This window comes from Rhopilema esculentum, chromosome 11, assembly GCF_057945365.1.
Source record: "Rhopilema esculentum isolate cy_ngs chromosome 11, ASM5794536v1, whole genome shotgun sequence".
Taxonomy (NCBI): Eukaryota; Metazoa; Cnidaria; class Scyphozoa; order Rhizostomeae; family Rhizostomatidae; genus Rhopilema; species Rhopilema esculentum.
The window spans coordinates 12,221,993-12,234,074 of NC_142825.1; the positions used below are offsets into that span (position 1 = coordinate 12,221,993).

At 35.9% G+C, this 12,082-nt stretch overlaps 2 protein-coding genes and 1 pseudogene across 2 annotated transcripts in view; 1 reads left to right on the forward strand and 2 right to left on the reverse strand.

Annotated features, from left to right (window-relative positions):
- LOC135693797 (phospholipase A-2-activating protein) overlaps positions 1–3,197 on the forward strand; it is a 28,060-nt gene extending 24,863 nt beyond the window's left edge. Inside the window, exons 28-29 of the mRNA XM_065212370.2 lie at positions 409–501; positions 1,518–3,197. Coding sequence (XP_065068442.2) covers positions 409–501; positions 1,518–1,556 — 132 coding nt within the window. The 3' untranslated portion in view covers positions 1,557–3,197. The remainder of the gene's footprint in view (positions 1–408; positions 502–1,517) is intronic.
- Positions 3,198–3,406: 209 nt separating this feature from the next.
- Positions 3,407–4,774, reverse strand: LOC135693800 (hydroxyacyl-coenzyme A dehydrogenase, mitochondrial pseudogene; annotated as a pseudogene).
- Positions 4,775–8,621: 3,847 nt separating this feature from the next.
- On the reverse strand, positions 8,622–11,998 carry LOC135693803 (phosphatidylinositol transfer protein alpha isoform). The gene is made up of 2 exons (XM_065212376.2): positions 11,408–11,998; positions 8,622–9,142 (listed from the first exon to the last, which is right to left on the reverse strand). The coding sequence occupies exons 1-2, from the start codon at positions 11,931–11,933 to the stop codon at positions 8,847–8,849; spliced, it is 822 nt and encodes a 273-aa protein (XP_065068448.1). The 5' UTR covers positions 11,934–11,998; the 3' UTR covers positions 8,622–8,846.
- Between the last annotated feature and the right edge of the window lie 84 nt (positions 11,999–12,082).

Consider the following 12,082-nt stretch of genomic DNA (forward strand, 5'->3'; position numbering starts at 1 on the left):
AGTGAGTCTTGTGAGATTTAGAAGTAGATCAAAAGTGTCTTATGATTGTAATTAAGCCCTTTTCTCATAACATTTTAAGCAAATTACTGAAAATCATGTTCTTTTAGTGAAAATAAATTAAAGATAATACTTTCCTCTTTAGTGATGTTGCAAGATTTTTTTATACATAATACCTTTAATTATTTTTATGCCTTCAAAAATCTATCAAATTCCTTCAATTACTTTATCTGACATTTCTAAAATATCATCATATATATGGTGCTCCAAATAGTGAATCATATTTGAATTGTGAGTATGGACATTGTTGCAATTAAAGTATACCTGACATGTCTTTCTATGAATCTGAAATATTACCAGGTGCAGTTCAGTGAGAGGAATAAAAGTTACTGTAATTATTTTAAATTTTAGATATTTGAAGATACAGAATCATTGTCATTTGCTTCATCTCTTGGGTTAAAGTCAATTTTAGAAAAGTTGCAATCTGTTAAAGACCCTTCAAAGGTTTGGTTGTTTTTAGTTTCTTCTTTGCACATGATTTCTCCTTTAGCACATATTTACACTAAATTTTATAAGATTTTTTACCAAATCTTTTACATTGTGATACCAAGAGTTGTTGAAGGTATTATCAAATTATCAAAAAAGAACTTGATCATCCAGTCATCAGATTTTGGATGTTGCTATGTATTTAGAGTTCTTGAAAGGCAGATTAGTTCTGAACAGTGCAATGAACATATTTGTCATAATGTGGTTATTTTATCTCAACCAGCTTTCATATTAGCAGCTGAAACAATTTCTCTCCACTATTGTTCAATGTTTTGGCCTTTGTACCAGCACATCAAAATGAAAGGCAATATGGATTACCATTCCAAAGTACTATTTTCATAAACTAAGAAAATTAAATCAAAAGATATTAGCTTATGCTGGAGAACCTAAAATATGACACCATATGACACCATCCAATAGAAATATTAGCTAATCAGTATGGGGAATATTCAATTGGCTGACTGAATTTGTTAGTATATGTTCGGTTTCAATAAAATCCCATGAGTAACAGATAACAAAAAAGAGTTATAAACACACATTAAAAGTACCACAGTTTACGATACTGTACTATTTAGTATTTGTGCTCAAGCATTTTTTAATTTAGTTGTTCTCTGAAAAATTTTTCCATGTCACCATCATCTACATGCAAAGGAATCACTGTCATCCAGCTTTCATTTCTCTCCTGTTACTTTAGTCAACTCTATTTTCACACTAGTTCCATTCACAAAAGTTTATCAAAAAACAAAAGTCACACAGTTTTATCTGTTTTCATCCCTTGTCCTCCATAACTACCTATTGTACTAACATGATGTTTATGTAAAAGAATTCACTTTAGAATTTCTCAAATTATGTCCCAGGCCACAATTAAGATTCAACTCTTATAGTTTACAACATTACGTAAAAACAATACAGTAGTGTATAAAGAATAAAATGTCATCACAAAAACTCAATGCTCCTGCCACTCTTATTTTTAGGTTGGTGATTGTGCTTCACAACTTCTGAACATTATCTAGTCTTTATTGATAAAGGTGCAGAAAGAAAACCCTATTGACATATTCCAGTATTTTGAAAATTTTCCTTCAACATTTATTAAGAAACCAAAATGATGTTCACTACTTAGTTTAAATACCCTATTGAATTATAATTGCTTGTTGTAAAATGGCAGTCAATGCAAAATTGCATGTAGGGGGTGATTAGAAGTTGGTTTAAATGGGTTTTTGCCTCCTGATGCAATAAAAAATTAATGCAAAAAAGATTCACTGCTAAAAAGTCCATGTGATGATGCTCAACTGCTATCATAAAGTATTTTAACAGATACTTTTAAAATCAAAAAGAAGAATAAATGTAAAAGTTGGCTATAGGTACATGATCTATAAGTAAGTGACCAATAACAATGAAACTCCTTTTGTTCCTAGATATTTCATACATATATTTTCCTGAAAGTAGTGCTTTTTCTATGCTAGTGAATTTGATTACAAGTTATGTGATATATATCATTGATTCTCTATAATCAAACATATACATCACACAACAAAACATCTAGATGACAATATTTTCTCAAAGAATCAATATGCTAAAGGAGGCAAGCTTATTCAGTTTTAGTTTATGCTAGAATTTTGCAAATTCAATGGAGTACCCCCATCCCTAACCTCAACTTCCCTGCATTGGTAGTTGATTGTCATGCCATAACTATTAGTTTTCGGCAAAACCACAACATTTTAAAGAATCTTATTATCATGGCTGCTTTCAAGGTAAAACCTTTTGCAAACATTCTCATTTGTTTAAACAGTTTTCACAACCGTTAAGTAACATTTAGTTTTAATTAACATTCTTTTCTTAGTTTCGTGTCATCTCTTGACAAATGCATACAATATTTATGTTACACTTGAATGACTGCACAATTTACAAGAGCTTTAGTTGCATACCTTTAGTTAGTTAATAGCTTAAAACTTGCAGACTGCACAATTTACAAAAAATCCATCCAGAAAAATGCAATCAAGCAAAAAATCAACACAACCTGCTCTTCCCTCTACCTAAAAACTGTTTGTATCACATTTTCTCAAAAATTTCCTGAGGCCACTTAAAACAAAGGTGCTTGGCAAAGACCAAAAAATTTTATGAATTGTTCAAGTGTGCAATCTTTTGATGTTCAAAATCCTTTTTACAATTTCCTAATAATCTTATCTAGAATATGTGTATGAAAGTTCAAGAACGTTTTTGAAAGTATGTAAACCAAAAATTTTGATGAATATTAATGTGCTCTTTGTTTTGATTACTCCATTCAAATATTTGTTTCTAAATGAACAGATGTTTGTTCCTAAATCACTTGGATCTTACCAGTTTAGGGCATCATATCCATTGGTTTTGACAATTTTCTTTTCAAGAGTACTCCTTATTCACATTTTCAACAGCGGCTCTTATTTACTCCCAAAAAATAATTTTCAAACAAAACTCATCAACTTCCAAATATGATGATATTGTCTCTCCACTGTTTTTAATTTAGAGGATATATTAAGATTATAAATGTATTGGGTCATAATAACATAAGCCTTCCCTTATGTGGTGGCATTTGCTTTCAATGTGATGGCTATAGTTTTGTGTGATCTTGGTAAAGCGTTATTTTAGTGTACTGAAGAATGAAAAGCATCGTTCAGTATTTTTGGGTTTACTCTCTTCTTGCACAATGTCTTAATGTCATAAATAAGGGTCTCTTTTCTGGTCCAGAAGTAGGATGATAAATTAACATTTTTGCTCTATGTATGGTAGTTGTATCTTGTCCTTGATTTTTGAATGGTTTTAGTTGTGTTGCCATAATACTTCTGTGATCAGATGAAAAAAAAAATGATTTTTACACACATAAATAAATCTGCTCGACACAAAAACTTCATCTAGATCCATTGTCATTGAAATATGAAAGACATAAATTAAAAACGATACTTTTTAGCCATAAAACAATCATTCTTACACTGCTTTTTATGAGGGAAAACAGCTCTGATATCATGCCTCTGAAGGTAGTGATTTCAACTTCTCCATGCTAGTTTTTAATAAAGTCACAGATACATACAATTAATCTACTGTCAAATTTTAATTTCTAATGTCGTCCAGTTTTGTGATAACTGTAGAACCCCTCTTCACTCTTCCATCCTAACTTTCCAGCAGCCACAAGTTTGTTTAGGGTATCAGGAGCTTTGAATACATCACCTGATGGATGTTGTATGTGAAGCTCATCTGCTATTGATTTAACAAGATCTAGGCCTAGCTCATCTGCAACTTCGAAAGGTCCATGGCCATAGCCAGCACCTAGTCTCATTGCATGATCAATATCTTTAAGGGTTGCATGACCCCTCTCTAGCAACCTAATTGCTTCCAGAATGTATGGAACTAGCAGTCGATTGACAACAAATGCTGTAGTGTCTTTGCATGCAATTGGAGTTTTACCAAGATCCTTTCCAAACTGAAACAGCTTCTTGTAGGTACTGTTAGAGGTGAAAGGTGACTTGATGACCTCAACAAGCTGCATCATGAGCACAGGGTTAAAATGAAGGCCACCAAATTTGTCTTGCCTTTTGGTAGCTGATGCGATTTGGGCTATAGGCAAGGATGTTGTGTTTGAGGCAAATATGGTTTTCTTCGGTGCGGCTTCGTCTAAATCTGCAAAAAGCTCCTGTTTAGCTGTGAGATCTTCTGATATAGCTTCAATGACAATATCTGCATTTTGCACCGCCATCATGGCATCTGTAGATGTGAGGATGTTTCTTATTGTATCTTCGGTAAACTTCTTTGCCATTCTGGGCTCGTCTGGAAACTTCTTTGACACTACCCTTTCTAGGCCTCTCCTTACCAACGTCATACAGCTAGTGAGCTGGGCAGCATTTTTGTCGACCAGTACTACATTGAAGTCATTTCTAGCAGCATCAAGTGCAATACCCGATCCCATAGACCCAGCGCCCACGACGACGACATTTTTTATCTCCTCGTGTCTTTCCACTGAAGTTGTAGTCCCAACGTGTGCAGAAGTAAACTCTAGTTTAATGCTGCTTGATATTCCTCGTACACATAGCCGTGATTGCGATATTGTGAAAGGTGAGCGCATGTATCTGTAAAATCCGTTCAATGCCATTCTTGGTTTCAAATTGGAGATACACGCAACAAATTTCACCGTACGAGAAAACAGTGAATGTCTACACGTTCGGGAATGAAGGTGATAGCATAGTTCATAGGTTAGTCCGAGGTCTGGGAACTAGCTACGTTCCCTGATGACCTTGCAGGCCCTTACAATTCCAATACAAAACCATCGGTAATTGACAGTAATAGTAATACAATCCATCAAAGAAACAAATATCTATTTAAAATTAGAAACCAAGTTTGCAAAAACATCAACAACTGCACCAATATGCCCAATCAGTTCTCAATTAGAACCAGTTTGAATTGGACGGTCCTTGCCAACTTTGATGTACCCAATAACAAGGTGTAGCACTGGAGGACCGTGAGTTTAAATATGTATAAAATCCCAGGCACAGCGGAGCAGGGTGGCTGAGGGCTTTTGCCCCCCCCCCCCACTTTTTGCAAAAAATGCCAAATATTAAGTAATAAACTGCCAGTAAAGCCTTTTTCATAAGGTTTTAGCCCCCCCCTATTTTAGACGGCCCCCACTTTTCTCAATGCTCGGCGGTGCCTGAATCCATAAACCAACGTTGAACAATTTGGCGAAAAAATGGTGGACTTCTACTTGACCTTTGACCCTTTCAAAATAGCTACTAGAAATTAACATACTGTTGGTAAAAGGGCGTGTCGGATGTTTTCCGTTGCTTCGAGAAGGATTTGAGTCAAAATTTGTCTAATTTTACTGAAACTGCACATTTTGACAAAAGTAGTTTATTTTTAGACGGGACTCTTTAGAAATCTTGGCTGACCACGCCATAATTAAGTAGCAAGAAGAACAATCCATTTGTGGTTTTTGATATCAAGATTCATATCCCATCTAAGACAATTGATGATACAAGAGGTAGACCGATAACACTTTTGACAAGTCGTACGTTCATTTTATGCATTTTATCTTGTTTTCGTCAGTGAGAAATACGTTTGAAAATAACTTTTATTCAGAAGAATCCAATAGAAATTTTGGCTAATCTTTACAGAATTGAAATTAAATATACAATTCACAAGCAGCTTTGATTTTGGTCATATATTGTTTGTTTGACTATTTAGTACTGGCTAATATTTTATCAGCTATGCTGTTTTAAAATTTTGCAAAAAAGGGCACAGAGAGGTTATAGAGGTCCCTGGGTAAAAAAGAAAAATGCAGATCACCTGCGAGCGAATACCCTGGGTGCCAGAGCCTCAGAGAGTCAAAGGATGAAGAACGGGGAAGGAATTGCGACCCCGTTCTTCATCCTTTGACTCTCTGAGGCTCTGGCACCCAGGGTAGCGAGCGAAGCGAGCAAAAAATTTAGCAATTGCGCCCCTTAGATTAGCTTAAAATTACTTTTCAGAACGACTTCATGGAGTAATTTTGACACGTTAAAATGTTGTCAATTATCCGACGAAAGCCCGAATTTTCCGACGACGTCGCTGATTGGGGGGGGGGGGGGGCGAGCCCCTAGTGGAAAGTCTAATACTATCAACAGCTTTATTTAAATCTCTGCCACAAGCAGCAAACATTCAACGCACTTTTAGCGATGCAGTGTCTGAACAATGAAGCTGTTGGTTGCTTATGCGTGTTTTATTTTCATAATTATTAATTTTATTAGGCTTCTCTTGTACTTCACTTTCCATGTGTTGTGGTATTCGAAATTACCTTGCTGGGCAGCACTGAGATTTTCATAAAAGACACTTCAGTTTTGAAAGAAATAGTTCTTAAGCGGAGGCATAGGGCCGTAATTGCCCTTTTAGCCCTAGTGACTTTCCGTGGTTTAAAATTGTCCATTCCTTTACATTAAACAAAGACTTTATCCCGCAGTTATGTCTCACTTGGTCCCATAGAACAGGGGTGAGATGTCGCAAAGTTTGCTAACATTCCAGGCAAGGGCGCCTACCCAAAGGGGACAGCACTGGCAGTTGCCCCATTGCCCTCGTAAAATTGAGTGATTTTCTTCGTTTTACCACTGTTTCGCCCCTTTTCTAAGCGCTTTGCCCCCTTTGCCCGCTTTGAGTGCAGACTTCTGTAATTCCGGGGCTATAATTGATTTCTAATCGAACAAATGAAGCAATTTTAACGGAGTTTTCCGCAAGGATATTATTAGCCATAAAAAAACTTTTGTTACAGTTTTTGAAACACGAAATGAAGTGTTCATCATATCTAGCCCATACGTGGAGTTTGTGATTCGCTGAACAGGTAGAAATTCTCATAAATGATAAATACCAAAGCGGCAAGTTCAGACCAGGAAAATCAACCACAAAGCAGAGAAAGATGAGTGAATGAACTCTTAATCGGAGCAGACTACAAAACCTCACTGCGATTTGTGGCAATGAAGATTAATAATTAAATAGCGTTCCGTTAGGAAAAAGGCAGCAAAAAGTCATGATGTTTACTGGTCATCATTCTTTGAAGTCGACTTTTCAAACTCACTGGGAGCTGTTTTTCATGTTAATGTTCTCTGCTCGTTATCGGTAACATAATGGCATTGGTTGGAGGGCTAGAGAGGAAACGGAAATCTCAATCTGAATTTATGGGAGTACATGGTCGTTGCTACGTGGGGTGTGTGGGGGTGTGGAACACCCCTTGGAAGAACATTTTATTGTTAGTAAAAACGAGAAGTTTTTTGCATTTGAGCTGGTTCGTCAGCAAATTTTCAGATTTGTCGCAAATAAATTATGGCTTACCCACTTTGTCGGCAATCAGGGCACCCCCGTGTGCACAAAAGCTAACGACGGCCCTGTGGGGGTATTTAGGTACATCTAGGGCCCCTTGTTATCTTGATGCTTACCAAGGCTGCATCCTCTTTTTTGTTCTGGTCCATGGAAACTCAGGGTTGTTTTCTCCAGAGTCCAGAAGTGTCAATTTTTCCTCCTGACAATTTCCTCAAGCTTTGGCAGCCTTGCTTAGAAAGCAGAGACTACGGAGGGTTTGTGCGTCGTAACATTAATTTCTTTTGTTTTTATTGTTTTTCCTCAAGATCATTTACTGTATTACAGCCAATTTTTCTGGACTCTGGTTTTTCTTCAGAAGACACTGAACCCCCTAGCTTCCTATTTCCTATTGTTTGATATCATATAAAAATGGACATCTTTATTTTAAATTTAGCTGTAATTTTACTTGAGAATTTTCCTTGTTAGGTTTCTTTTGTTTGCTTGATCTTTTCTCCTGAAAATAGTTGGGCAAGAATTGGGTTGAGGTCATTATAGAAACAAGCAGTAGTGTTATTAAGAGTAAGGCCTGGTTCAAACGTCGCACTTCTCATGTGCCGAACCTATCTCTGTTTGGAGCCGTGCAGCTCGGCAAGCTCTGTCGATCCAAACTAGTCTGCCGCTCCTAACTAAATCTGCCGTACCAAATTGATTCAAACGTCGCGCGCGACGTTTGAACCAGGCCTAAAGCACCTTGGAGACTGGTGGAACCAGATTGTCATAGTTCATATGGTTGTCATAACACCATCAAAAGTTTGGGCAAACTCGAGGTTTAATAAAAGCTTTGGGTGAAGCTAGTCTTATCACAATATTAGAGCTCATTTTACAGTTGCTTTCACTGCAATTCCCCTTTCAATGAAATGTTTTCTACTGAAAATAAGCCTTTTGTGGAATATTGGATGTTGTATCTCAAAAAATATAACTCGAAGCTTACATTTTTTGGAAAATCTCTGTAATAAAACAGCTAAACAATGCACATTTATTTTTGAGCCACGGAGTTCATATTCAGCACAGAGGGGCAAAGCTTTTTTACCAATTATATAGTTAGTGACTGAGGCTGAAATGCATTTTTGTTTCGACCTGTGGCTCTAAAATTGTGCAAGAAGTATAAACAAACAGCAATTTTCAAACCAAGGAAAAGGGAAAATGATACTTACCACAAAACCTATTCCTATCTTTGGCTTAGTTACACCAGAATAGGGTTGTGAGTTACAAAAGGAAAGGAAGAAAACTGAAGACAATGCTATTTTATAAGAAGACCAATCAAAGCAACAATCTTATGGACTGTTGCCTAATATTGCAAACACACTTCCAAACTGACACAACAATTAAATTCTATTATATCTAATCATATGCTGTCACCTCAGGGCATAAAATTAATGCTTTACTAATTCAATTATAAATGAAAGTGCCTGGATAACCAAATGTTTATTAATGTTCATGTCTTTGATGATAATTTAGTTGCGTTCATTCATCCCCCTTTGTTCCCCATGTGCTCTTTGATGATCTAATTCATGTTTTGTCTTCTCTTCAATAGCTCTGATATCTTCAATTGATAATCCATGCCATTTGTCGAGCCAGCAAAAGACTTGTCTATGAAAATTTAGGAGCAGTCGCCTTACAGCTTTCAGTATAAGAGACTGGACTGCTGACTGGATTAATCTCCACTTAAATTCTACTTTGTATAGCTTATAACAGCACATGTAGGGTTCACAGCTTGAATACCAATCAGCTCCACTCAAAGGACCTCTCCCTAAAAGATTTAAGTTGTAACTAGTTGTAACACCAAACAACAAGTTGTAACTATTTCTTACACTGTTTGTTTAAAACAGGCATCCTACAAAGAATTAAAAGGTTTGCTAAAAACATGAAAATAATTAAAAATTATTTTGCTGTACAATGGAGTATAAATAAGTTTCCCATTAAACTAAGCTCTTAATTTGTTTAAGGGGATACATAAATGTTTTTAAAGATGAATTAAACTAAAAGACCACAGCAATTACCTGATTTATAGCTTCTTATCATCATGTTAACTATACAAACTTCTGTTCAAATGCATTCTGTATCATTTTTCATGACAGACAATGAACCAGAAGTATGTGTATGCAAATAAGGATGAAATTTAAAGGACAAGTGACATGCTTTTGGGGCCAAATTTTTTTTCTTTTAACTTAAAGTAAAATGCTGTATGAGAGTGTTGTTGAAATATTTTTACTTCCTGATTTCATTTTCCTACTTAAAAACCCTTTTCAAATTATGGCGGGAAAAGAATCATGTGACAAGGGGACGTAGATTGTGATAATTTGTTATTGCTGCTACTGGTATACTGTGCAATATTAACGTTGACAACATGCTTTTAAACGAATTCAGAGTTAGTAATTGGGTCATTCTTTTGCAAATTGTTTTTGACATTAAGTTAATAATGACAGGAAAATTCTGAGTTATCACAATGTATGTCATAGGGTCACATGATAAAAAGCAAAATCGCACCCCCTGCACCCCCTGATTAGAATTTTTTGTTCTAAACCAGGAAAAACTTGCTTCTAAATGATGATCTATAAGTTAATGAAAAGAAAAGATAGGGTGAAAAGTATGTCACTTGTCCTTTAAACAATGAATCATAGAACCCTGGCCAAACACATAAAACAATTGGCAGAACAAGGCTCAAAGTTGTTGGTCTATGTATGATGTGTTCAGGCCAAAACACACTACACATGACTAAAAATTTGACTCTATATTGACATATGACCACATATAAATCAGAAATACAATATAAGTAATCACATAGAAACTTCTTTAATTCCTCATTGATTCCTCATATATATATTCTAAGGAAAAAATAAATGTTTATCTTATTGTTACTCCATTTTATTTATTTCTCTATGCGAGAAATTTCTTGTCGGACTAGGCCGAGCCATCACAAAAACTCTAAATATAGTTTTTTACACTTTAACCTCTTCTTTTGATAATTGGATACCTATGAAAACAAGTTTATTTGTTTTTGTGCGGATAGTCGAAAACAGATATGTATGTAACTGACATACACTTTGACAGACATCTTAACTGGAATGTTCTTAAATCTAATGGCCTGGAAAACTGTAACACTGTTGTTTGCTGCCTTTCTCAGAAGTTCTAGCTGGCATATGCCCTTGTCAATAGTTTTTGTCCACCATCGTGTTCTTACAGAGTTCCTTGAAAGTTCATGCAACTGCAGGTTTGAACATGTATGCCATTTGAATTTCGAGGTGTGAATTGAGTAAGATGAAAGGTTACGAGTGAAAAAATTTGAGTTCCTCTAAGTAGAAACAAAATTTTCGAGGCGAAATTGAGGATCTTTATCTGCTAGTCTGGATTGATTCAATTAGAGTGGAATGAAGTGCAGGTTTTCCAAACTGGATGGATTCATTAAAGTGGAATGAAGTGCATAAAAACCCTTACATCCTAATAGGATCTTTTCTATTCTGCAGACCAAGCAATAGTTCCTCATTGAAACCAGAAAACTCATTCTATTACAAATGACCAATCATATCAAACTGCTGGGAAATTTTGAGTAATTAAATTTTATAGCCTAAATATTAACAAACCTGCAATACTGAGAACTCTTCAGGTCTGTTTTTTGTAGTTATTGTCAAGGCATTCACCTTTCTTAGCAAGATGATAGCATATTGAATTTGTGTTTGCGAGAGTGATGATGGAATATAATTACCCTTACTTAGATTTAGAACAAATGACAGGCCATAATTCATAATTCTGAGGCTTCCTGATTAAATATTTTAGTTAGGGATAACGTCATGAAATGAAGCGATTATATAATTATTTTTGTATCAACTTTGAGAAAAGGAACTAATACAACCCACACCACAATACTACTTAACAAGAATAAATCACCAATTAAGTCAAACTTTCTTTACTAAAAATCTACGGATATTTATCCTGCTTCTCTCTCTGATTTTTAATGACAAATTCTCCTAATGTCAGGTTAACGGTTGCCGGACAAGAAAAAAATAAAATACCCTACCTGTCTTTGTTGACTTGAATTTTGTTGGGTCCTCTTCCACTTTGTAATCAGTCGAAGATACCGGATCATTTACAATATCAATGAAATCTACAGTTCTCTTTGCTAATTCGCTTTCAGTCAAAGTGTGATGTTTGTTTGAATTGTCGGTCTTTGAGACTCTTTCTTCCTTGTGCCACGAAATAATTTCGATTCTGAAGTTCTCTTTCATGTAGCCTTTATTTGTGTAAACAGTTTTGCAATAGGGAAAAGCGTTCCACGCCTCCTCCTCCAATGTCAGAGCACCCTTCGGGGCGACTTTTTTTAACCAACCTGGGACTTTATTCTCTAGATGCATCAACTTATAAGTGTACTGCCCTGACCCACCATGCTCTGGATCATCTGTGTACGGCTCATTCTTGACGACTTCCACCCCGTCACCACCGCCAGTTTCATTTTTACTGGCTTCTGCAACAGAGTACAGCTGTGCAATGTGGTACTCGTCAACTGTTATAGGCAGTGGTATGCGATATTCGCGTATAATAGACATCTTCCCTACTTTCAGAAGAAGAGGCCTCACCCAATTCCCTTCGCATGTGAAAGGAAGCCTAAAAAATCCGCGTCATGCATGGGAGCTTGGGGCGAGTAATAAGTTTGACGCAAATTCAACGCGAGAAGTGTTGCTAGTTGCTACGAGGC